The 27,992-nt window shown below is 41.5% G+C and overlaps 1 protein-coding gene and 1 long non-coding RNA gene across 2 annotated transcripts in view; one reads left to right on the top strand and one right to left on the bottom strand.

Moving 5' to 3' along the window:
* LOC139027903 (uncharacterized) overlaps nt 1–27,992 on the bottom strand; it is a 393,207-nt gene that overhangs the window by 288,838 nt on the left and 76,377 nt on the right. The window lies entirely within an intron of this gene.
* On the top strand, nt 269–27,981 carry LOC111961238 (EGF-containing fibulin-like extracellular matrix protein 1). Its single transcript, XM_023983350.2, has 9 exons — nt 269–441; nt 2,778–2,868; nt 13,473–13,518; nt 13,931–14,206; nt 21,418–21,537; nt 21,748–21,867; nt 22,226–22,349; nt 25,008–25,200; nt 27,265–27,981. Exons 2-9 carry the CDS (start codon nt 2,788–2,790, stop codon nt 27,424–27,426), a joined length of 1,122 nt encoding a protein of 373 aa, XP_023839118.1. The 5' UTR covers nt 269–441; nt 2,778–2,787; the 3' UTR covers nt 27,427–27,981.

The raw sequence follows: 27,992 nt of genomic DNA, 5'->3' as shown, positions 1-27,992 counted from the left end.
TAAAATGACGATGTATAGAGCTCCTGTATGCTGCCTCTGTCTGGTCTTAGACTTCATATAGTTGACGCTACATTCTCTGAACCCTCCAAACTGCGCTTACATCAACAATGACATTGTAACAAAAACATTCTGGCACTCACTTATTTTCACATCTCCGGTAGAGGGGGCGCAATGCTTTTTATTAGATACAGTAGAAATTACTATGCAATGTTAAAGAGACAAAAACATTTGACGCGGATGTAGAGAGTGTGTAACCTGTAAAGATAGCACCACCTCCCGATCATTTTGTTAGGCTGTGATGCCCTGGTAATTTGTACAGACATTTACCGATTTCGGGGAGAAGTTGCTTCTTCAGATTCACCATCACTTCTGACGGGACCCTCCGGAGGATAATAATCAATTGAGTATTGATACACACCCAACTAAAAAGTAATTTTACAGGTAAATTGCAACTCTATCGAATACAAATGAAACAGTACCTTGCATAGCCTAACATTACATTTTGCACAACTCCAAAATAGGTTGCATGCTTTTAGAATACTAACCTACACTTGATCTGTTGACTTGAAAGCGCATTGTTCAAGAGACGTTAAATAATTTATTATAAATCCAACAGATTTTTTATATTTTTTTATATTGCATCATAGTCATAATCGGAAATTGGTTTTGTTTATAATCGCTGCATCAGACATTCGCACAATGTCGGTATAGTACATTGCATCATAGTCATAATCGGAAATTGGTTTTGTTTATAATCGCTGCATCAGACATTCGCACAATGTCGGTATAGACAGGTTTCTATTCAAGGCCAATTCAATTTATTTATTTATTTGACAGGGACAATGCACATTAATTAACATTTCCCTAAATGTGCCAGATTTAGCCAGTTTGGTAGTTTTCATCTGTAGTCCCTAGGCAGATGGGCTAGATACTAGATAGCAACTGTGGTTTATCATGTAACTTAAACTTTACTACGTGGGGCGATTAGTGTTAAAATATGTTATGTTGATAACGCTAAATATGACACCAATAAGATATAATGATTTATAAGACTTTAAAGTAATTACATTATGAACAAGAGCTAAACGCGGAATGGGGATGCACTTTCAGAGAAAACACATGAAACTGATAGGGTGATTCAGAAGATAGCTGGAGGGGGATTTGAACCTTTGCCAATAAAATAATGAATGCTGCAACCTGGTCTCAGAGCATTTCGTATCATTCTGTACGTACATTTGAGATACTCTTACATTTCGTATGGTATGTATTCATTTGTGGATATCCAGGGTTAGGGGAAGGATTAGCTAACATGCTAAGTATTTGCCAGTTAGTTTAAAAAGTAGTAAGTAATTAGCAAAAATGCAAAAGTTGTCTATGATGAGATTCAAATATACAGCCTTTTGGTTTGCTAGATGTTCGCATTGTTATACACCCAACCAACCACCCTCCCTCCTTCCGATTTTCCCTTAAGTAACCTTCTGTCTTATGTAACCATACCAAACAGAACATAGCAGGTAGCCTAGTGGTTAGAGTGTTGGGCCAGTAACCGAAAGGTTGCTGGATTGAATCCCGAGCTGACAAGGTAAAAATATATAGTTCTACCCCTGAGCAAGGCAGTTAACCCACTGGTGCCGAAGACGTGGATGTTGATTTTGGCAGCCCCCTGCACTTCTCTGATTCAGAGGGGTTGGATTAAATGCAGAAGGCATTCAGTTGTACAACTGACGAGGTATCCCCCTTTCCCATATCATACCAAATTGAGTGTCCCGGATTTACTTTTACTATGTTACGTCTAGTCTATGAGACAAGGCTCTGCTCCCAAAGGAGATGTTTGTACTTGCCTAACAATTCCTCTCCGGATGGAATTATTTTTCTTAACGACATACACCAACTGATGGTGCAATAAAGACACTTTACAATTGGTTTTCACTCTACACGCATGCAAACACACACACACACACACACACACTGGTAGCCAATTATTCTGTAGTCATGTTCACTGTTGTAATTATGGAGGAGAATGGCAGAGTTTTAGTTGTATGATTTACTCGTGTCTGCATCCCAGCTGACCCACTATTTGGGACAACCTTAATAGATACCTACTTTTTCAGACACTGGATACACAATATCCATATGCCAGCATCAGCTCCTTGAGCATTAGGTATTGTGGTATTACTGTAAGTTTGCCACAGGTCATGCCCAGGAATTTGAACATGATTTTCCAAGCATTTCCTGTTTGCAATGAAGGAACATTGTGCAGAGAGGATGTTGCTCTCACCAGCTTAGGAAAATAGTTGAGAGAAAAGATAATAAAGGAAATAATAGAATGTGCTGAATTCTTCATTAAGTACGTTTTTTGCTATACAGGTCATAATGCCAATTTTCAAATAGTAATGCCAATTATAATGTATGCAGCATATAATGTTATAATGAGCATATAGTCATATTTTATATAATTTCATGATAATGTATAAAATGGACAGAGCTATGAATTTGGTTTGTGAGAATGATGTCCATGTTGACACAGATCTCAACTTAGTGCCTTCCTCAGCATGTGTTAGAAAACTGGAGTGAGTACTGGCCATGGGAATGTCACAGGAAGGTTGTGGACTACCATTTGGGAAACATAAAGAAAACTGAACCAAAGTAGATGTATTCTGCAACCATTTTGCCAATGTATGCAAACATTTTTGGAACATTTTGAGACTCAACATGTTCACAAGGACACTTACTCAAAAAACACATTTTCTCACTCAATCTTTTTCTCAATGTCGCAGGGACGTCAAAATGCTACGGATTTACTTGTGCTTGAGTGTTGTTGTCAACGTGGCCGTCTCGCAGGAAGCTGAGGAACCCATCTCATACACGGCAAGTACCCCTCTCACAACCTCCACATGGAAACACTGCAGTGCCTGCTGCCAAAAAATAGGGTGGGTTTCCCGGAGCCTAGTTCCAGTACCAGACTAAAATGCACATTCAATGGCAATTCTCCATTGGAGACTATAGGCTTAATCTGGGAAACTGGCACTAAAGACGCAGCCCCTTACCGGGAAAAAAATTGCTTCTGTCAAACAGTTGTGGCAAATTTTTATATGAGCTAAGCTAAGCTCATATTTTCACATGCAAATTACTTTTGTGGCAAACTGTGGCGTCAAATTTGCGGCGACTTGTGAACTTCTGGCAAACAATTCTGGAAAGCTTGTCGCGAACATTACTGTTTCCTGCAAAATAAGAAAATACTAATTAGTTCAGATTTTTGGTTACTTTGTGTATTAACGACATTTAATGCAGCGTTGGGGAGTAGTGAACTACATGTACACTGACGAAAAATATTAACGCAACGTGCAACATTTTCAACGATTTTACTAAGTTACATTTTAAAGAAATGAATTAGGCCCTAAACTATGGATTTCACATGACTGGGACTACAGATATGATTATGTTGGGTCACAGACACCTTACAAAAAAGGTAGGGGCGTGGATCAGTGTGACCACCATTTGCCTCAGGCAGCGCGACACATCTCCTTCGCATAGAGTTGATCAGGTTGATTGTGGCCTGTAGAATGTTGTCCCACTCCACTTCAATGGCTGTGCGAAGTTGCTGGATATTGGCAGGAACTGGAACACACGGTCATACACATCGATCCAGAGCCACTCCGACATTGATCGTCCTAATATTTATATATTTCTTAATTCCATTCTTTTACTTTTAGATCTGTGTATTTGTTGTGAATTATTAGATACTACTGCACTGTTGGAGCTAGGAACACAAGCATTTCACTACACCCACAATAACATCTGCTAAATATGTGTATGTGACCAATACATTTGATTTGATTTGATTTGAGAGCATCCCAAACATGTTCAATGGGTGACATGTCTGGTGAGTGTGCAGGCCATGGAAGAACTGGGACATTTTCAACTTCAAAGAATTGTGTACAGATCCTTGCGACATGGAGCCGTGCAATATCATGCTGAAACATGAGGTGATGGCAGCGGATGAATGGCACGACAATGGGCCTCAGGATCTCTTCACAGTATCTCTGTGCATTCAAATTGCCATCGATAAAATGCAACTGTGTTTGTTGTCCGTAGCTTATTCCTGCCCATACCATAACCCACTGCCACCATGGGGCATTCTGTTCAGCAAACCACTCGCCCATATGACGCCATATATGCTGTCTGCTATCTGCCTGGTACAGTTGAAACCGGGATTCTTCTGCGAAGAGCACACTTCTCCAGCGTGCCAGTGGCCATCGAGGGGTGAGCATTTGCCCACTGAAGTTGGTTACAACGCCGAACTGCAGTCAGGTCCAGACCCTGCAGAAATTCTTTGGTTGTGCAAACCGACACTTTCATCAGCTGTCTAGGTAGCTGGTCTTAGACGATCCCGCAGGTGAAGAAGCCGGATGTGGAAGTCCTGGGCTAGCGTGGTCACACGTGGTCTGCAATTGTGAGGCCGATTGGATGTACTGACAAATTCTCTAAAACAGCTTATGGTAGAGAAATTAACGTTAATTTTTTTGGCAACAGCTCTGGTGGACATTCCTGCAGTCAGCATGCCAATTGCACACTCCCTCAAAACTTGAGACATCTGTGGCATTGTGTTGTGTGGCAAAACTTCACATTTTAGTGGCCTTTTTTTGTCCCCAGCACAAGGTGCACCTGTGTAATGATTATGCTTAATCAGCTTCTTGATATGCCACACCTGTCAGGTGGATGAATTATCTTGCGAAGGAGAAATGCTCACAATTTGAGAGAAATGTGTTTTTCTGTGCATGGAACATTTCTGCGATATTTTATTTCAGCTAATGAAACATGGGACCAACACTTTACATGTTGTGTTTATATTTTTGTTCAGTATAGTTCAACTAGAAATTTAACTACATTTTCCAGTAGCTTGGTGGTAGTTGAGCTAAATTCAAATATAAGTAGTGCTCTAAGTAGTTTTAATTACTTTTTTTCCAGGTAGTGGTGCAGCTAACTACTGGAACTACACAATACTTTTTTTGAAAACATTTTATAAATTATGGGTGAAGTAGGCAATCATTTACTTTCTTTTTCGGCATCATAATGACCCGATAATGTAATATCTGTGTTTTATTTATATGGGTCTAAAATATTTCTAAAATAAATTATTTGGAGTGATGATTTGGACCTTTCTATAATTATTTTATTGTTTGAAATGTTTTTAGTCACTCTTCAACAGTTTGATACACATTTCAATGATAACATATTATGAAAATTCATAACAGCTATTGAAAATATTAGGATATTTTTCTTACAATCAATCTTACAATCAAAGTTTCACATTCAACCTTTTAGTGTGAAGAACAAAATAAAACCACCTTAAGCATGTTTTGTAATATTTCTAAACATTTATTTGAAAATCCAAAGTTCATCATCAATATAAACGACAACACTGACAATTGTGAATTTAGAAAACATGAACACTAAAAGGAACAAAGTTTGCGTGTGTGTGATGCTTACTTATGCTGTCTTAGTCCATGCATTTGTTACAAACAACAAGCATGTGACTGTGCTCTTTGCAGACGGGTGTGTTGCACTGAGAACACCAGCAGCTGACTTTTCTATCCTTTGCGCTTYGGRAGAGCTGGCACTTCTTTCTCTTCTGGCCCTGGCTGCTCTGAGTGGTGGTGGCATGGCTCTCTTTCATCACCCCACAGCTTTCCATTGCCTCAGTTCTTCTGTGGAGATGGGAGAACCTTCCAGAAGGACAACCATCTCTGTAGCACACCAACAATCAAGCCTTTATGGTAGAGTGGCCAGACGGAAGCCACTCCTCAGTAAAACGCACATGACAGCCCGCTTGGAGTTTGCCAAAAGCCACCTAAAGGACTCTCAGATCATGAGAAACAAGAGTCTCTGGTCTGATGAAACCAAGATTGAACTCTTTGGATGGAATGCCAAGCGTCACGTCTGGAGGAAAGCTGCTCATCCACTGTGACGCAGTGTTCACTCCAGTAAGACCCCTTTTTACTCAGTCTATTTGACTGGTTTTCACTCTCCTCAGAGGGGGAGTACTCCCCATCTATAGAATCATCTAGGACAGCTGGACTACCAGGTGCATCCACAACTCCAACTTTAGCCACAGGCACATAGTCTGTGCCCTCTGAATTGGATACCTCAGATTCTGAGTCAGAGGCAGCAATGGCTTCCTCATCCAGCATGTGTAAAACCATTTTGGTTGTATATCTGGCAGCATTCTTATGAGCCTCCTTATGAAACTCCTTTTACTCAATGAGTTAAAAAGGATAAATGAAAACGGTGATTAATGAACATTATAAACAAGATATATGATAAATATTTTATTAATTACTTTGATTTTATTGTTGTAGCAAAAAGAAAGTGCAATGCAGTGGATTCCATAAGAAATACATACGGGTCATATTTGACCCACATATGAAAACTTGGGGTAGTGAAGCAAAAACTATTTTACTTAAAAAATAAATGTAAAAAATAAACTAGGATGTTAGAACATTAAAGGTTATTTAAGGAATTCCTGGAATATTAGATAATTTAAAAAAAATTGGGGGGTCATTTTGATCCGGCATATGCATCCTAGGGTTAATAGTCTAATGTAAACATTCTGTTAAGATATGACCCCAACGTGATCTGTTCTTGCAATTTGTAGTCTATGACATTTCAGATTTACATGATGATAATTTTTCACGAGGTAGTTTGAATGTAGTGAACTACTTTTTCAAAGTAACTTTAGGTAGCCTTTTACACTCGCACCTGTACGCGGGTTGAAAATGACAGATTTGGACACTGATAAGAGTGTAAATTTGAACACAGTGGCTGTACAGTAACATGCTATACATGACGTCAGATCTCAGGGTCTCCGCTTCACAGCTCTGTATGGGTTTTGACTGACAGCCGTTCTGAACTTGAGCGCCACTTGCTAATGATGCGTGGGCTGACTCTTAACCCGCAGACCCCACAGTTATATTGCGGGGCAGGCAGGTTTAGGGTCATGAAATATTGTGTGGATGAAGGGTGGGTGGGTGGCAGGTTGAATAAAGAGAAAACAAGGGCCTACTGTAGTCTACTGTTCAGATGGATTACATTGAAACTGAAATCTGACTGTAGGTCTATAACCTTAATATGAATTCCTGCAAAATTAAGTATTTCTTCCATTAAAAATGGCTACCCCTGGCTAACCCTACCCCGGTCAACAGCACTGCACCCCCCACAGCAACTCGCCCAAGCATTCCCCATTTCTCCTTCTCCCAAATCCAGTCAGCTGATGTTCTGAAAGAGCTGCAAAATCTGGACCCCTACAAATCAGCCTGGCTAGACAATCTGGACCCTTTCTTTCTAAAAGGATCTGCCGAAATTGTTGCAACCCCTATTACTAGCCTGTTCAACCTCTCTTTCGTGTCGTCTGAGATTCCCAAAGATGGAAAAGCAGCTGCGGTCATCCCCCTCTTCAAAGGGGGGGACACTCTTGACCCAAACTGCTAAAGACCTATATCTATCCTACCCTGCCTTTCTAAGGTCTTCGAAAGCCAAGTCAACAAACAGATTACCTACCATTTCGAATCCCACCATACCTTCTCCGCTATGCAATCCTGGGTTTCAGAGCTGGTCATGGTGCACCTCAGCCACGCTCAAGTCCTAAACGATATCTTAACCGCCATCGATAAGAACAATACTTGTGCAGCCGTATTCATTGACCTGGCAAGGCTTTCGACTCTGTCAATCACCACATCCTCATCGGCAGACTCGATAGCCTTGTTTTCTCAAATGATTGCCTCGCCTGGTTCATCAACTACTTCTCTGAAGAGTTCAGTGTGTCAATCGGAGGGACTGTTGTCCGGGCTCTGGAAGTCTCTATGGGGGTGCCACAGGGTTCAATTTCTTGGACCGACTCTCTTCTTTGTATACATCAATGATGTCGCTCTTGCTGCTGGTGAGTCTCTGAATCCACCTCTACGCAGACGACACCATTCTGTATACTTCTGCCCTTCTTTGGACACTGTGTTAACAACCTCCAAACGAGCTTCAATGCCATACAACTCTCCTTCCGTGGCCTCCAACTGCTCTTAAATACAAGTAAAAACTAAATGCATGCTCTTCAACCGATCGCTGCCTGCACCTGCCCGCCCGTCCAGCATCACTACTCTGGACGGTTCTGACTTAGAAATGTGGACAACTAAAAACCTAGGTGTTTGGTTAGACTGTAAACTCTCCTTCAGACTCATATCAAACATCTCCAATCCAAAGTTAAAATCTAGAATTGGCTTCCTATTTCGCAACAAAGCATCTTCACTCATGCTGCCAATACCTTGTAAAACTGACCATCCTACCGATCTCTCGACTTCGGCGATGTCATTTACAAAATAGCCCTCCAATACCCTACTCAATAAATTGGATGCAGTCTATCACAGTGCATCCGTTTTGTCACAAAGCCCATATACACCCACCACTGTGACATGTACGCTCTCGTTGGCTGGCCTCGCTTCATACTCGTCGCCAAACCCACTGGCTCCAGGTCATCTACAAGACCCTGCTAGGTAAAGTCCCCTTATCTCAGTCGCTGGTCCACATAGCAGCACCCACTGTAGCACGCGCTCCAGCAGGTATATCTTCTGGTACCCCCAAAACAATTCTTGCTTTGGCCGCTCTCCTTCCAGTTCTCTGCTGCCAATGACTGGAACGAAATACAAAAATCTCTGAACTGGAAACACTTATCTCCCTCACTAGCTTTAAGACCCAGCTGTCAGAGCAGCTCACGATATGCACCTGTACATAGCCCATCTATAATTTAGCCACAACAACTACCTCTCCCCCTAACTGTATTTATTTATTTTTGCTCTTTGCACCCCATTATTTCTATCTCTACTTTGCACATTCTTCCACTGCAAATCTACCATTCCAGTGTTTTTACTTGCTATATTGTATTTACATGGCCTTTTTTTCCTTTACTCCCTTATCTCACCTCATTTGCTCACATTGTATATTGACTTATTTTTCTACTGTTATTATTGACTTATGTTTGGTTTAAACTCCATGTGTAACTCTGTGTTGTTGTATGTGTCGAACTGCTTTGCTTTATCTTGGCCAGGTCGCAATTGTAAATGAGAACTTGTTCTCAACTTGCCTACCTGGTTAAATAAAGGTGAAATAAATAAATAAATAAAATGATACACCAAATGTAGGCAAAATTTTGACTCAGGGACAGGAGTGGAGAAATATGATTTATTTCTTTCAGCATCTTGAGAGAATGTGAATGCGCAGTTAGATACCATCTGTAGAGGTGCTATCTTAATCAGCATCATAAAAGCTGATTGTATTTCAACCACATAAAATATGCATCCAAGCCGAACTGAAATCTTATCAGAAAACATGTTGGGTCGTTTTCACAGCTTTCTATTTCCTTTCCTTACAACCGGTCTTTACATTTTAATATTTTTTTTATAGCATTTTCTCACCGGTCCCTTAACGTCTTTGCTCCATGAAAGAAGCGGAGATGACAGAGAACTTTACCAATGTCAACTAGATTGAAGCATTCATTCTATCGGTTTATGACATCATTCTGCTGAGCAAGGGTTTATTTAGTCACATATAATGACAGAAGAGAAGCTGCATGTATCTATAGACAAATTGACTAACAAATAGTCTACGAAAATGGCGGAAATTATAAGCAGAAACATATCTAAATCAGGAGGGGGAAAAAGCATGGACCCCTGTCAAAAATATTTCTGCCGACTCTGACTGTAGCCTACAGCAAAAAAAAATCTATATTATGGGTTAGGGTCGGTTGTGGGCCTCCAGATTTTCACTTTATCACTTATAGTCAGGCGGGTGGGGATGGGTTATTAGCAATTGCGAGCGTGTGCGGGTGAATGAACAGCTGACCCGCTCACCCCCACCATGCGCGACAAGAAGTTGCCCCCATCCCTCCGCTTATTGGGCAGCTTTAGCTACATTTTGGTTGTCTGAGTGAGGGAAATGCTGTAAATTAAGAGGACTCTATGTATTTTGAAAGATGAGACATTGAGATTATAATAAATCAACCAGGTAACCCGTGATACAAGTATTCAAAGTCCTTCACATGGATGGCTGACTAGTGTCCCAGGTGACCTGGTTGAGGATGTTGGGAGATGACATGGAAACCGGGCACTAGGGGCAACAGTGAGCGCTGTTACCTTCAAGTAGGTTTCAGTTTTGCTCGGGCGGGGTTTACCAAACTTGGTCCTCTGGACTCCAAGGGGTGCATGTTTTGGTTTTTGTCCTATCATTACACAGTTGATTCAAATAATGAACTAATTATCAAGCTTTGATCATTTTAATCAGCTATGTAGTGTTAGGGCAAAAAACAAAACGTGCACCCTTTGGGTTCCCGGGGACCGAGTTTGGGAAATGCTGTGCCAGTGTGTTGTGGACAGGGATGGCAAATGGGCGTAAGCATCTGCCTCTGATTCCAAAGGTTGCAAGTTCAAATCCAACGATAGAAAGTTTTTTTAGTTTTACGCATATCCCAAACCTTAACTCTTTCCTTGGGGCGGCAGGTCGCCTAGTGGTTAGAGCATTGGACTAGTAACCGAAAGGTTTCAAAATCTAATCCCCAAGCTGACAAGGTACAAATCTTTTGTTCTGCCCCTGAACAAGGTAGTTAACCCAATGTTCCTAGGCTGTCATTGAAAATAAGAATTTGTTCTTAACTGACTTGCCTAGTTAAATAAAGGTAAAATTAAAAAAAACATTCAGAGTTAATGCCTATCCTTAATCCTTAATTCAGAGTTAATGCCTAAACTTAACCCTAACCTTAAAAATTCAGAGTTAATGCCCAAACTTAACCTTAAACACTTTGAAATTTGACGTTTGCAACAACTTTGAAATTTGAAATTTGAGAAACATGGATGAACGTCTAATTCTGAGATATAGTTAAGTAAACAATATTTTTCTTAAGGGTAGTTTAACTTATTCCAGTGTGAAATAATTGGTAGTTTGGTAAACTATATTTTCAGAGTAGCTTCCTCAACACTAATTAAATGTCTTATCTGCATAAACCAAATCACATATAACTTTAAATGAACTTGCTTCTCACAGAGAAGCTAAACATACTTAATGTACTAAATATACTAAACTACATGTATTAAATGTCTTAATAACAGATAAAAAATAAATCCTGAAATCCTAATCTTGAAATGATTATCAGCATGCTAATGAAAAAAGAGCATTAACTGAATATTCCCCAAATAAATTGTTTATTTAATCTTTTTATGTAGCTACAATATTTACATGAGAGAAATGTGAACACTATGGGTTATGGGGATTTTAACCTTAGGATGTTTAACTTCCAAATGTTCATGAACTAAGTGATTACTGATGAGAAATTAGCTTTCAACCAATGGAAGTGGGGAAAAAAATAATATGCAAAAAAAAAAAAAATCAAACCCAGTTCACAACTATTGCCTTTTTGAGTGAACTTTGGAGATGGCGGCCCTGTGGAAGTCCTTCGTCCAAAGCTTAATGACTGCATGCACTGAAACAATCAGAAAACACAAAACCAAAACAACATTAAGATACTGAAAACAATTACTGAAAACATGTTCTATTTCGGCATCTTAGATTCAGTGGCTAATGGGCGGGTTTGGCTTTGAAATCCAAAACTTTGTAACATCTGGGGTCAGCTATTTGTTAACAGTTAGGGTCTGCTGTCAGCTATACCAACAAAAAATGTAGCTAGCATAACCTGGAACTCAGGCCTATTAAATCTAAATTTAAATGTGTGGCCAACTGTTCCTAGAGAGCCACAGTATATGAGATATTTCTCCAGCCAAGCAGCAACACATTTGATTCAAACTAATCAATCTGTGTTTTTGCTTGGTAACTGTTTGCTTCTAGAAAGAACGAGAGAAGGAACAACACACGATCAAGATGAGCTAGCAGTTTAAAGGGCAATGAAATATAATTTTTTTGCAAAGAATAACTGTATAGCAGGCTACATTTATGAGAATAATACATGTATGCATTTGCTTACCTTATCAAGCTTGAAGAAGATTACGTTACACTCATTTATCACCAAAAAGTGTTATGAGTGAATGCACCACAAACATCTTTCCAGGGTGTCGAGGCCTCCGAAATGAAGTTTTGCTCTGATGTCAAGTCAGCTCATATTTCTTGTTGCTACTTTAACTTAGCTGTTATGCTAGCTAACATGGTACTGAACAGTGACGCTAGCATATTGACATTTGTTATTACAAGACAGCAAGTCTTTACCTAAAAATATAACGTTAAGTGTTTAGGTAAATCATTAGTTAGTTAGCTAGCTATCACATTAATTGTGCAAAAATATGATAGCACTGAGCCAGCCAGTGGCGCCGACAGGTTGCAACAAAATGTGTTTCACTCTATCCCATAAAACATGACACTGCTAAACAGGCATCAATTAGCTAATACGATTTTAAAGTTGATTAGAATGTTAAATAAGTTAGACACTCACTGTACAACTTCGGTAGGTAGATCACTTCCAATAGATTCTTCTTCTCCCATTGACTGGTCATCAATGCTTACTGGTCTTGGAACTACTTCTGGTAAACTATTTGCCACTAGTGGCATTACATATTATTGTTGCCTAAGGTTTGCTGCAGATTCACCACTAGTGGCAAACATTTGCAAACTTCTGGCAACATTTATTTGCAGCAAATTTGCCACAAACTTATTTTTGTAAGCGGCAGCACAAGCAAAAGCCAATATTGAAGGACAATATAAGCTTTTTAAAGTGGGATTTAATTCAAGTCAAGGATGGGGTCAATTAAATGTTTTAATTCAGGAAGTGAATTGAAATTGAATTCAAAAATGGAAAAATTGTAATTGTAAACATTTGGACAATTTGTATTTCATTAAGTAAAATGTTAATTTTGAGTTGACCCCAACCCTGATTCATGTACCAAGTGAACGTTCATGAAAATGACCTGAAGGTTTGGAATAGACATTGATGGGATGGGATAGCATTGGCATGTCTCCAGTGGAGGATGTCTCCTTCTCGACAAATGACTGTAGTCGAATTGTTGTTGTTGGAGCTGATGAATTATGGAGGTAATAACATGAGTCTGGACTCATGGAGACTGGAGACAACACATGCCTGTGCACACACAGTGGCAAGTTCCATGACTCAGACGAGAGCGAGGCAAGCAGACATTCCTCCCTGGATGGCAACAGACTAAGCACATTGTTTTGGGTGAATTAAGGAGACACAGGTGTTCTCCAGGCTGACTCCTTAATTGCTGTCTGTCTGATTTCCTAATATACAGGCTCAAAGTGGCATAACAAAGGAGGGTAAGACTACATCTTTAATGAGATGTAGACTGTAAAGCTTCAGAGATATGTGATACGTATTTTGTAGATCAATTAATCAATCGATTAATCAATCCCTCAATCAATCAACAAACCAATCAATTGAGTACCAGATACTTATCCTCTCTTATTTCTGTTCACAGTGTACAGATGGCTATACATTTGACATGGAACGACAAGAATGCAAAGGTAAGAGGTGCTTTTCAACACTTTGTCCAATGTCCTTGTACGTTTCTGACTTAATGAATAGATTGATTAGTAGAGGAATTGAATAGCACTGTGGAAGAGATACGATCAGTTCTAGCAGACACTGATACAGTATGTGTATACCAAGCATATTGATGGTGGAGGTGGTGGTTTTCCTGGTATACCCATGCTGACTTGGTGGTGTTACACTGACCAGACCTGTGTTGAAATACTATTTGTTTTTTTCCAACCTGGAGTGACAGGTGGATGGGATTTGCACTTTTGGGGCTATTCCCCTGGTTTCATTGCGCCAGGCAAGCTCAATCAAGCACAGCTTAAGTAGTTGAAAGAAAACAAACCGTGGCTTACTCTATGAACCCAGGTCTGTCTCTGACCGCTGTACTCCCTTTTTCAGACATCAACGAGTGTACCACGGTGCCCGACGCCTGCAAGGGCGGCATGAGGTGCATCAATCATTTCGGAGGCTACTTCTGCCTGCCCCAGAATGCCCAGATCATCGTTAGTAATGGTGACGACGAGCCCACCGTGGCCCCTCTGGTGGAGGAACAGCCTCCTCTGGCACCCGCCCCTGCTTTGCCTATCCAACGGGTCATCCAGAGCTCTTTCCAAAGCCAGGGCACCATGCAGTGTGCCGCAGGGTTTGTGGTGGACGAGCTCAACTACTGCCGTGGTAAGAGTAAGCCCATGCAACTTAACTGGGGCGTGTTTATTAGGATTAGGGCACACTATAGTAAAATGTTGAAAATGAGTGTTTCTAATTGGACAAGTACCCTGATTCGTTATGGAAGTGTCCAGCATAATTTTAATCCTACATACAAAGATCCCATCAGTCCCTGACTGATGTAATTTGACGTATATAGGAATGGATCTGCCAAACAGTTATAAGCGGACTGCAGTGCAGTTATACAAACTCAGTACTAAGGCTACAGTACAAACTCAGCATCGCAGGGGCCCTAGTTTAAATGAGCAATACCAGCAGGCAGATTTCCTTCTGGAATACTACCGATGCTAGTTTATGAACCGATATTGAGGCAAAAGATAGTCATCTCAGATTGTCATTCAGTCACATTCAGGATTCATTCCAATTGGAATTCATTTAAAATGATTGCAGTCCCTTTTCAATTTTAGAGCACTTTGTATGAAAACAGTTCTAGTGAAAATGCAATTAATTGAACCGTTTGAACAGTTTATGCGCTATCTGCAGGTTATGAAGATGCATTGTATTTGATCTGTAAAGTGGGGAACCACTTAACTTCCATTTAACCTTTTGCTCTCTTTCTTTGTATGATGGATTTGCAGCCGTCATTAAAAGAATGTCATTAATTTGTGTGTGTGTGTGTGTGTGTGTGTGTGTGTGTGTGTGTGTGTGTTGTGTGTGTGTGTGTGTGTGTGTGTGTGTGTGTGTGTGTGTGTGTGTGTGTGTGTGTGTGTGTGTGTGTGTGCGTGTGTGTGTGTGTGTGTGTGTGTGCGTGTGGGTGCGTCCTCCAATCTCCTGTTGGCAAACTGTGCAAGATTTTAGTCAAGTTGCAACATGCCAAATCCTGGCGGTAGAGGGAAACAATCGCTGTTACATAAACCATTCAATCAGCATGGGGTTACAGCCAAGCTGAGCTCAGGGAAGGAAGGAGATGATCGCCAACAACACATTCCTGAAACATATTTTTTTCTCATTTAATCATAATGTTTCTTTCATCAGAGGGACTGTCCTGAAGTTGGAGTGATTCACAAACTAAAGGCAGACAGATTAGTGGTATTATGATATGCACCGTACAGTGTTATACAGTGTCAGATACAAGATAAAAATGATGCTACATCCCCTAAAAGAATGGCATTAGTGATTTGCATTGATACTTTTCCAGTTTGTCATCACAATCAAAACGTACACTGTAACCGAGGAAGATTATTGCAGTGTCTTGTTCTTACAACTGGTAAACATTTGCCACATGCTGCCTGCGATTCTGGTAACTAATGCTAATAAGACCGTGGCACTTGACCATGAAAACAAGTTCACAGGGCTGGATTCAACTCCAGCCTTAATTCTTCAATGTTTACAGATCTGGAAAGGTTTAAGCAGTGTAGTGGTATTGCTTCATCAAATTGCTTGCACCTTCCAGATTGGCGAACATTGAAGGGTTAGGGCCAAGAGGAAGGGATAGGGAGGGAATTGGGTCCAGAGGCCGTGCTATTATTATGTTGCACTGCTGAACAAAGCAGGGCTTTGTTCATTAGGTCATACAGTAGCAAAACATTTTGCAATGGAAAACAAAAACAACTGTTTCTTATTGGATAAGTTCAGATAGTTCCTCTCCATTTCAGTCTGTTTCCGAAAGTTTTTTCCCACTACATGCCTACTGAACACAGCCTAGGGATTCCTTTTCTGGGAAATGTGGGCGTAAATAAACACTTTTGAATTGATCTCAGCATATAATCTGTGGTGGCAACAAACATAGATTTGAGTCTATTTAAAATCACCTAAAACTGAGTGGTCTAAAAATAGAGTCACTTCAAAAGAGTCACCTAAAAATTAGCGGCTGCTTCCAGTAAGATTGCTTTAGGTAACAATATCCCTAACTCAATTGTGACCATGTTAGATGCATGTTAATTTTTGACAAGTTAGCTCTTCTTCAACTTTGTCTTCATTTTCATTTTACACAGCTCAAATGCCTGGAGAGGTTTGAGCCCCTTTTGTGTTAGAAGTGGACTAGGTAAACCCTTAGGAACTGTAATCACTGATTTGTAACTGAAAATATCATGTGAAGGCAAGGTTTCCACCCTATTGCTTTCATCAATCCAACCCAGTCAGATTAGTGATTTGTCATTTCTCCCCAAGGAAGGAAGGACATATTTCTAAAGTATTGGAACAGAGCCTGATTATTCTATTGTTCAATACATTGACTGTAAGGTTCAATAGCAACTGGTTATTGAAGCACTACAAAGAGGAGACAACCAGCAGACACTGACTACAGCCAGAGAGGACTTTGGTGGTGGTGCATCCTTTCATTGCACATCTCATCCACCTCAGACATGGACAGATAGATAGGTCTACCAAAACAGTAGTCACGACATCACTGCATGTGCGTACTTATGTGCTTTAGTCTTTAACATTTGATTTGGTCTGCGGCATATTCTTTCAGAAGCTTAGTTCCTTTGTTTACTCTCTTTCATAATTTCATCCCTCTTTTATCCCTATCAGAGCCCATTGAACACAAAGGAAGAGCTGTTGCCCTTCTCAAAACAGTAGTTTCTCATCCTGGATGTTGACATATTTGAAGGGGGGGGGGGCTTCCCTCAGTAGTCCCCTTGCGATGAAACATTTTGAACCTGACACCTTGACCGAATATATAGGGGTGCCTGGCACAGCGTTCTTGCAAAGACACAGGGATCTTTGTAAACCAAGCTTTTTGCATGAAAAGTGCTCGTTTTGGAGGCTGGGGATGGGTGGGGGAATATATGTGCATAGACTGTAGTGCGGTAGTATTTCAACATTGTAGTTTTGGCAAATTCTGGCAAGAAGTACTGTATTTGAAGGTGTCATGTTCTTTGCACTCTTATTTCTGGCACAGTGTGTTAATTACACTATTATGCTACATAAAACTCAAGTTTGATTTCAGGATTGGTTCACCTCTGTCAGCATGTCAACTTTTCACTGGTCTGAATTCATTTCTATGAAAAAAAGGTTGTAGGGCGACAGTATTGTCACTTTTTCACCTCATACTGTACATGCTGAGTGGAGGCCAGCTTTGATCATTAGGGCTATTCACCTCCCCATCCCGCTGCCACCAGCCAAAAGCAGGGTCAGTTGGGCTTTGTTAACTGGAAGCTAGTATAAGTGGGTGCCTGTGTTGCGTGTGTGTGCGTGTGTGTTGTGTTGTGTGTGTGTGTTGTGTGTGTGTGTGTGTGTGTGTGTGTGGTGTGTGTGTGTGTGTGTGTGTGTGTGTGTGTGTGTGTGTGTGTGTGTGTGTGTGTGTGTGTGTGTAGTTGAAAGGGGAACTTGTTTACACAGACTTCCAGCCTTCAGGATGACAATTCTCACATTGTGTCCATCACTGTCGTCAACAAATGAGCAGGGTAAGAGTAGCCTGGTCTCAGACCTGTTTGTGTAGTCAATGACCATAGGATTTGGTAATAAATACAGCACAAACATATCTGGGAGCAGGCTAGGGTGTGAGGGGATCGGTGCGTTGAGCCTTTGAGCTTTCTGTACAGACTTGGTGTTCTCTCCCACACATCTAACACCTCCAACTCCCTGTATATGAATCAACCTATTTTTAGTGCTTTGTATATAGAGACCACCCCGGAGTTGGATTGCAAGGGAACACTGTCTGTGTTACATTCAGAAAAATGCTTTTGTTGAGCCAGGAAACTGAATATCAGGGGTCCGGACTGCAGAGTGTGTTTTGGAGCAACTTCTCCCATGAAATTTGGCCCATGTTATTTTTTAGATAACAAAAATAAATGGTTAAACATGTAGGGGGTGACTGGGAAATAATTTTGACATGCAAACAATGTGCATTTTACATTGAATTCAAGGAGTGAAATAATGTTGTACAAATCCAGAGTGATACTCCCCCACCCTCCCATTTCCACCCCTGGGTGTGCCCCCTGAATCATAATGAATAATAGTACCAAGCAAATAGAAGGTGTAACCAAATCAGTTGAATTCAGCTGAAGTCTGTTTTTGTTGCATGAAGGTTCCTGGTGGAGAGCCAGACACGATTACCAGGATGGAACACGGGAGCCTCACTGTGGTGGCAGTCCGCCTGCTCCTTCTGACAGCGGACGGCACACTGGAGTCTCATATGCGCGTCTGAACCACTTGTCCACCGCAGGTGCTTCAGTCTGGCTCGGTTCCACTACGGCTCTCCAGGGCTGGCTGATATCCCAGGACACACTGAAAGGGGGTCAGCCCGGTGGAGGAGTGACGCAGTGAATTCTGGGCGTACTCCGCCCAGGGAAGGAACCGGCCCGTGAATTGGGGACCACGGTCGGAGACGATGTCCTCTGGAAGGCCATACTGCCAGAAGACCTGCTGGAACAGTGCCTCAGTGACCTGGAGAGCAGTAGGGAGACCAGAGAGAGGGATAAAATGACAGGATTTAGAGAATCTGTCCACAACAACCATAATAGTAGTGAAACTATCAGAAGAGGGGAGATCAGTGATGAAATCAATGAACAGATGAGACCAAGGCTGCTGAGGCACGGAAAGGGGAAGGAGTTTCTCTGCTGGAGCGTGCCGGGGAGATTTGGTTTGGGAAAATACGGAGCAGGAGTTGATGTAGCGGACGTCGTCGTGCGCCAAGGTGGGTCTCCAGTACTTAGCGGAGATGGATTGAATGGTGCGGGTGATACCTGGGTGTCCAGCGGCAAGGAATGTATATACCAAGGTCAACAGCCGATCCCTTACCTCCGTGGGAACGTAGCTGCGCTCCGGAGGGCAGGTAGCAGGCGCGAGTTCCCTCTCCAGAGCCTGGCGGATGTCCACGTCTACTTGTCAAAGCATGGGGACAACGATTCGGGAGGGCGGAATGATATGCGCACTCAGGACAGGAACCTCTCCCGAATCGTTGAGACGGGACAGGGCATCTACTTTGATGTTCTTTAAACCTGGGCGGTATGATAGGGTGAAGTTGAAACTGGTGAAGAAAAGGGCCCACCTTGCTTGGCGCAGGTTCAGCCGCAGGTTCAGTCGGTGAGGATGAGAAATGGGTCCTTGGCGCCCTCCAGCCAGTGTCTCTACTCTAGTGCCAACTTCACTGCCAGGAGCTCCCGGTCGCCGATGTCATAGTTCCTCTCTGCAGGAGAAGTTTTTTTTAGTAGTATGCACATGTATACAATTTTTGTGGATTACCTTGGCGTTGTGACAGGACAGCCCACACGCCCACTTCTGAAACGTCCACCTCCACCACAAAGGGCAGCGTATGATCTGGTGTTTCAGCAACAGGGCTGAGGTGAAACACCCCTTCAGTAGGCGGAAGGCCTCATCGGCTGCAGGACTACACACCAACTTACGGGGGTCACCCTTGATGGGAGAGGAGAGGCGATGGAGCTGATGTTCTTAATGAAGCGACTGTAGAAGTTGGGAAACCCCAAAAACCATTGTAGTCCCTTTATGGTGGTTGGGACTGGCCATGACCTGACTGCCTCAACCTTCCTTTCATCCATAACTACTCCCTGTGGGCTGATCCGGTATCCGAAGAAGGAGACAGCGGCCTGATGGAACTGGTACTTCTCCGCTTTGACGTACAGGTGGTTCTCCAGGAGGCGTCCCAGCACTACCCGGACTTGGGCGATGTGATCCTCCAAGGTGCCTGAGTAGATCAGGATGTTGTCGATATACACGACCAACTGACGCCCAAACATGTCCTGGAACACCTCGTTCACAAATGCCTGGAACACCAACGGAGCATTTATTAATCCAGTACTCATAGTGCCCAGAAATCATGCTGAAGGTCCAGTTTAGTATAAAACCGGGCCTCGCAGAGCTGTTCGATGGCAGCCAGCACCAACGGGAGAGAGTAGCGGTACTTGGTGGTGATGGAATTGAGACCTCTGTAGTCGCTGCACGGACATAGACCTCCCTCCTTCTTGGCCACGAAGAAGAAGNTGCACGGACATAGACCTCCCTCCTTCTTGGCCACGAAGAAGAAGCCTGCCGACGCAGGGGAAGTGGATGGGCGGATGAAACTCTGTTGGAGAGCCTCCTGGATGTTGGGGTTGACTATCCAGTGTTGACTATCCTGTGCTTGAACTGGAAAAGGAGAGGAGTTCAAGTAACAGACACATCTCAACATCAACTGTTCAGAGGAGACTGTGTGAATCAGGCCTTCCTGGTCGAATTGCTGCAAAGAAACCACTACTAAAGGACACTAATAATAAGAAGAGACTTGCTTGGGCCAAGAAACATGAGTAATGGACATTAGACTGGTGGAAATCTGTCTTTTGGTCTAATGAGTCCAAATTTGAGATGTTTGGTCCCAACCGCCATGTCTTTGTGAGACGCAGAGTAGGTGAACGGTTGATCTCCGCATGTGTGGGTCCCACTGTGAAGCATGAAGGAGGGGGTGTGATGGTGTGGGGGTGCTTTGCTGGTGACCCTGTCAGTGATTTAGTTAAAATTCAAGGCACACTTAACCAACATAGCTACCACAGCATTCTGCAGCGATACGCCATCCCATCNTTTGCTGGTGACCCTGTCAGTGATTTAGTTAAAATTCAAGGCACACTTAACCAACATAGCTACCACAGCATTCTGCAGCGATACGCCATCCCATCTGGTTTGCACTTAGTGGGACTATCATTTGTTATTCGAGGGGACAATGACCCAACACATCTCCAGGTTGTGTAAGGGCTATTTGACCAAGAAGGAGAGTGATGGAGTGCTGCATCAGATGGCCTGGCCTCCACAATCACCCGACCTCAACCCAATTGAGATGGTTTGGGATTGGACTGCAGAGTGAAGGAAAAGCAGCCAAGAAGTGCTCAGCATATGTGGGAACTCCTTCAAGAATGTTGGAAAAGCATTCCAGGTGAAACTGTTTGAGAGAATGCCAAGAGTGTGCAAAGTTGTCATCAAGGCAAAGGGTGGCTACTTTGAAGACTCTCAAATATAAAAAATATTTTGATTTGTTTAATATTTTTTGGGTTACTACATGATTTCATATGTGTTATTTCATAGTTTTGATGTCTCAACTATTATTCTACAATGTAGAAAATAGTAAGAATAAAGAAAAACCCTTGAATGAGTAGGTACGTCGAAACCTTTGACTGGTACTGTAAATGCCAAGTTGTTGTCTCAGAATATCATAATGGATGACTTTCTCCACTTCCGCTCTGCCTTTCGGCAATTTCTCTTTAATTTATTAGTCTCTCCTTGTCTTGCAGATGTGAACGAGTGTGAGGGGAGCAACCCCTGTCAACACCAGTGCTACAACATCATGGGCTCCTTCATCTGCCAGTGTGAGCAGGGTTATGAGCTAACCTCCAACCAAGCCTCCTGCCAAGGTACTGCAACTCAATATTAGGAAGGTGTTCCTAATGTTTGTTATACTCAATGTATAATTATCAGTACCTTAATTTATCAGTACCTTAATGATAATGTATACTGATACAATTTCACAATCCCCCACCGCTCACACCTAATATTTTCTTTCCTGAGAAGTTTCTGTCAGACTCCCTTTAAGGGTTGACTGCGTAATATTTATCTATTCGTAGATATTGATGAATGCGCCTTCTCGAGTTACATGTGCCAGTGGCAGTGTGTGAATCAGCCCGGAGGGTATGTCTGTACCTGTCCCGAGGGATACCAGCTCCAAGGCAACCGAATGTGCCAAGGTAAATAGGCCTGTTTCAACTAGTATAATATCTAGCCCTCTCTTACACCAGCAGGAAGTCGTACATCATAATAATGAATCATAATACCTTTAACCTGAATCCCCAATGATAACTCATTGGCTTTAGGCCTAGATTTTTACTTGTATCTTGGTATAAAGTCAGTATTGACACTTGATTAACTAACAGTCCATGAGATAGACATGATAGTTTGAAATGTAGTTTTAAGCTACGCATTGCTTGTTTACAAAGACTACAAGACCGTTGTACTAAGCTCATAAGCTTTTTTAAGTTATTTTCTTATTGAAATGACCATTGACTACATTTTCTCTCAGTAACTACATTTTCTCTCCATTAACAGACATAGATGAGTGTGAAACAGGAAACAACTGCCGTGAGGACGAGATGTGTTGGAACTACTTTGGTGGTTTCCGCTGCTACCCCAGGAACCCTTGCCACGAGCCCTATGTGAAGACAGGAGAGGGGTGAGTATGGTCCGGTGAAATGCATGATGATAATCACATGATGAGTAAACTTGACTGGGACCTGAAGTCTTAGTGGGCTAACACAGTCTTGTGGGGTGCAGGAGACCCAGGTTCAAATCAATGTCAGCAAGACAAAAGAGCTGATCGTGGACTACAGGAAACGGAGTCTGGAACCAACAGGACCCTGAACAGCTTCTACCCCAAGCTATACGACTGCTAAATTGTTAACCAAATAGCTACTTTTTTTGACCCATCACATACAGTGCCTTCAGAACATATTCACACCCCTTGACTTTTTCCACATTTTGTTATGTTAGAACCTGAGTTTAAAATTGATTAAATTGAGATGTTTGGATCAATGACTTACACACAATACCCCATAATGTCAAAGTGGAATTATGTTTTTCCACATTTTTGCAAATTAATTACAAATAAAAAGCTGAAATGTCTTGAGTCAATAAGTATTCAATGCCATTGTTATGGCAAGCCTATATACTGCATGTTCAGGAGTAAAAATGTGCGAGTCACATAATACATTGCATGGACTCACTCTGTATGCAATAATAGTGTTTAACATGATTTTTGAATGACTACATCATCTCTATATCCCACACATACAATTAATTATCTGTAATGTCCCTCAGTCGAGCAGTGCATTTCAAACACAGATTCAACCACAAAGACCAGGGAGGTTTTCCAATTGGTAGATGGGTAAAATAAAAAGAAATTTGAGCATGGTGAAGTTATTAATTACACTTTGAATGGTGTATCAATACACCCAGTCACTACAAAGATACAGGCGTCCTTCCTAACTCAGTTGCCGTAGAGGAAGGAAACCGCTCAGGGATTTTACCATGAGGCCAATAGTGACTTTAAAACAGCTGCAGAGTTTAATTGCTGTGATAGTAGAAAACTGAGGATGGATCAACAACATTGTAGTTACTCCATAATAATAACCTAGTTCACAGAGTGAAAAGAAGGAAACCTGTACAGAATAAAAAATATTACAAAACATGCATACAAAGTGTTATGTTTGGGGCAAATCCAATACCCAATACAACACATTACTGAGTACCACTCTCCATATTTTCAAGCATAGTGGTGTCTGCATCACGTTATGGGTATGTTTGTAATCGTTAAGGACTGGGGAGTTTCAGGATAAAAAATAAATGGATTGGCGCTAAGCACAGGCAAAATCTTAGAGGAAAACCTTGTTCAGTCTGCTTTCCACCAAACACTGGGAGATGAATTCACCTTCCAGCAAAACAATAACCGAAACACAAGGCCAAATCTTCACTAAAGTTGCTTACCAAGGAGACAGTGAATGTTCCTGAGTTTTGACTTAAACAGTTTCTACTTTAAAATATATAGCAAGACCTGAAAATGCTTGTCTAGGAAACGATCAACAACCAATTTGACAGAGCTTTAAAAATATATTTTTTAAGAATAATGGGCAAATGGTGCAGAATCCAAGTGTGGAAAGCTCTTCGAGACTTACCCAGCAAGACTCAGAGCTGTAATCGATGCCAAAGGGGCTTTTACCAAGTATTGACTCAGGGGTGTAAATACTTGTGTAAATGAGATATTTCTGTGTTTCATTTTCAATAAATTTGCAAACATTTCTAAAAACATGTTTTCACTTTGTCATTATGGGGTATTGGGTGTAGGTGGGTAAGAGGGAAATAATCAATTGAGTCCATTTTGAATTCAGGCTGTAAAACAACACATTTTGAATAAGTCAATGGGTATGAATACTTTCTGAAGGCACTATACTCTGCTGCTAATGTTTATTATCTATCCTGTTGCCTTGTCACATTATTCCTAGTTATATGTACATATCTACCTCAGTTACCTCGTACCCCGGCACATCGACTCGGTACTGGTACCCCATGTATATAGCCAAGTTATCCTTAGTCATTGTGTGTTTATTATTACTTTTATTATTACGTGTTATTACTTATATTATTTCGACATTTTCTTTCTCTCTGCATTGTTGGGAATGAATTATTTCACTGTTAGTCTACACCTGTTGTTTACGAAGCATGTGATGAATAACATTTGATTTGATTTTGAGGATACCTTTGCCCGTGCACTAAACAACCTTACGCATGTGTTACTTTACACAACAACAAAAAACTCCCCCGCTGCTCCCTCACTCAACCTTCCCGTTAATTCTAAAACATTCCCCAAAATTAGGAGGACATGATCGGCATGATGTATAAACTAATTTGTCTGTTGTAACTGTAAGGTTAAGATTAGATCATTTCAAATATAAGCAGGAGGCAGCCAGGCAGTGTAAGTAGTGTTATTTTTCCCGCTTTTCAGTCAGTATGTAGGCTACAACATAAGTTACACACATTGGTGGGGAGTTACAGACAGCATGGACCACATGGAAAAAGTGTCAGCTAAAATGACCTCATAGCTAAAACCACATATATTAAAGTGCTAAAATGACCATTTACACAAAACCACATGGACCACATCAATAAAAGTGCTAGCTAAAAAACCCACATACTATAGACAAAACCACAAGGACCAGATTGATAAAGTGTCTGCTAAAATGACCACATAGCTAAAACCACATATATGCCACATGTATAAAAGTATCTGCTAACATGACCACATCCAATGGTTCTCTCTGTCTCTGCATGTCTGTAGGCGTTGCAGCTGCCAGTCGCTCACAATTTGCCGAGGCCTGCCGCCGTCCATCGTCTACAAGTACATGAGCATCTCGTCGGAGCGCTCCGTCCCAGCCGACATCTTCCAGATCCAGGCAACGAGTGTCTACCCTAACATGCACAACACCTTTAGGGTCAAGTCTGGCAACGAGGGTGGGGAGTTCTTCCTCAGGGTGAGCCCAAAGATGTTTCAGTCACTCACCAGGCATTAACGTTACCATCATGTCAGATGGTGTCAGCATTTGTCACTTGCTTTTCTACCTAAGTGGTAGCGTAATTGAATGATCTCTCATCTACTGTGTCATTTAAACACTTATTTGAGGTAGGTGTTGGTTTCAGATGTTTTGGCTGCCCTTTGCTATTTAGGGAATATCTTGTGAGATTGCATTTTGAGTGGACAGTCCCTTTAATGAAATAATCTTTTGACTTCCCCTGATTGCTATCCCTTACCCTTACATGGATAGCTCACACACATTTCCCACTTACATCATTATTATTGGATACCTAAAAAGTAGTTTATAGGTAGGTTTGAAGTTAATATTCTAATATTCGCTCCAAAAATTATGCAAATTTTACCGGCAGTGGTGTGTTTCCATCAAACTGACTTCTTGCAACTAAAAAGCTGTGCGTGATGACGTAGTGCACATAGAAAAGGTACTTTGTCGTGTACCTTTTTAATTGACAGAATAAAAAACAGTTCTATGTGTTTCCATCCCACTTTTAACTTTGGTGATAGTGTTGGCACAAAAAGTCTGTGATTAACAGCCAGCTCGTAGATACTGCACACAGTGCAGAGGATACATGATGAGATTATGGATAAGCGCAAGATCATTTTTATTTGTCAATTGGCAGCCAAGCACCGATCATCATGTCACCAGCATACAAATGAAGACCCTCGATATATATTGGAAAGGAGCATCAAGGAAAACAGAAAGGAAAACGCTGCACACTGCTGCTCATGCTCCCAGGTGATATTTATTTACAACAATGTTTCGACCCTTTGGTCTTCATCAGGCATCCATATCCCAGGTAGGGGTGGAAGGTCCTATATATATATAGGGGCAGTACTCAGTGACATCACTTCCTGAAACAGGAGGTAAAAAATGTAGTTTCACAATATTAACATTCAATGTATCAAAATATGATCATGCACAGGGAATGTGATCAATATTTACAGTAATATGGATACACATAAAATATTCAATTAGGATAAAAAAAAAACACAATTTAGACATATTGAAACTATAAAAGTCAAACTCCTCTCAATGTCCCCTCCCCTGTGTGACATATTGACGATTTCTATTCCAATGTATCTCAGAGAACCAAATAGGATGTCCAGCTTGTTCAAAATGAGCAGCAACCAGATTTTTTTGTCTCATCTGTCCGTATATTTCTGTGGTGCTCACTGATCCGTGTCTTGAGGCTTCTAAGTGTTTTCCCTATATAAAACAGACCACAAGGGGACATTTCAACATGTAAATAACATTGATGCAGCTTTACGTACAAATGCAACTCATTTACCCACCCCCGCACAGGACAAAGATTTAAGATCAAGGGCCTGATTACCTGCATGTCCACCAATGTTATTTCCATGTTGAAATGTCCTTGCGGTCTGTCTTACATGGGGGAAACCCTGTAGCCTAATAAACTGTGGCGTTTTCCTTTCTGTTTTCCTTGAGTTTGCCTACAACTCCAGCACCTGCGGAAAGCACCTGGATGTGCGTATGTTCTTCAGCTTTAGTAAAGGAGCATCAAGCTCATCACTCTGAACTTTCACCACCCTGTAAAATGTATCAATACTTATTTAATCTGCAGCCTAATAAACTGGGCATGGTTTTCCAAGTTGTAGTAGAAGGACCATACAACATAGCGTCTTGTGACTGCAAGTTTACTGCGACAAATGTGCAAAAGAGGGGTTTCACTGCCATTTGTCGCATTATCTATTTCACCACAGAAATGATTCACCCCGGTCTAGCATATTTTGTTCTATCAATATTTTAGGAATGTTTATCGACAGTTGCTGTTTCCATCAGACGTGTTGTGCATTTTTTATCCAACAGGTACTTTACTCGCATAAAAATGGTTGGATGGAAACATGGTTTGTGGACCTGGAGGGTCAGCGACCCCAGATTTGTACATTAGCATTAACATCAATGAGTGTAAAATAATGGTAGTGGTAGGACCCTTGTTAGCATCCTCAGAACATGCTAACCTAAATAATCCCTTTAACCTACCAGCGCTCCAGTAACGTCAGTGCCATGCTGGTGATGACCAAGCCGCTGACCGGACCTCGGGAGCACGTGGTCGACCTGGAGATGGTCACCCACAACAATGTCCTCAACTACCGCTCCAGCTCTCTGCTCCGGCTCACCATCATCGTGGGACCCTATGCCTTCTAAGTTCCAGTTACAAATTGCTCTTAATCACAGATCTTAAATCAGTGTACCCGTCCCCATATCTCATATTATCCATTAGAGGATAAAAAGCAAAACTGGCCTTAGACCAACACACACAGAGCACATACTGGAGGAGCAGGAGGGTGGAATCGCCAGGCCACAATATAGTCACTTTATGCATCACTGGCTAATGATAACATTGTAAGAGCATAACGTGACTTAAATTGAACACAACTCTTTCTTACTCATCCTTTGCTAAATGTACGTATTGCACTGTAGTAGGAGAATGAGTTCTCATCACATTGAAATCGTTGTGAAATCTCTCAACATTAGTCTAGTCAAGATGTCAAGATCCTGCAGAGAAATTACCAGTGTTTGAAATCACACTTGCCCTTTTTATCTTTTACCATAGTTGCCAAGTGAGGTTCACAATCACATCATATCCCCTTTAACATCACTGATTTTGTTTGTTTGGAAGCTTTTCATTTACGTAGTTGAAAAGAAACGTACAGTAATGCAATGTGATGTCAATATAAATACCAATTGTCTTTGAAAAGAGACATACAGTG

Source organism: Salvelinus sp. IW2-2015, linkage group LG1, assembly GCF_002910315.2.
Source record: "Salvelinus sp. IW2-2015 linkage group LG1, ASM291031v2, whole genome shotgun sequence".
Lineage (NCBI taxonomy): Eukaryota > Metazoa > Chordata > Actinopteri > Salmoniformes > Salmonidae > Salvelinus > Salvelinus sp. IW2-2015.
Note: the sequence above shows the minus strand (reverse complement) of the source record. Positions and strands in the feature narration are given on the sequence as shown.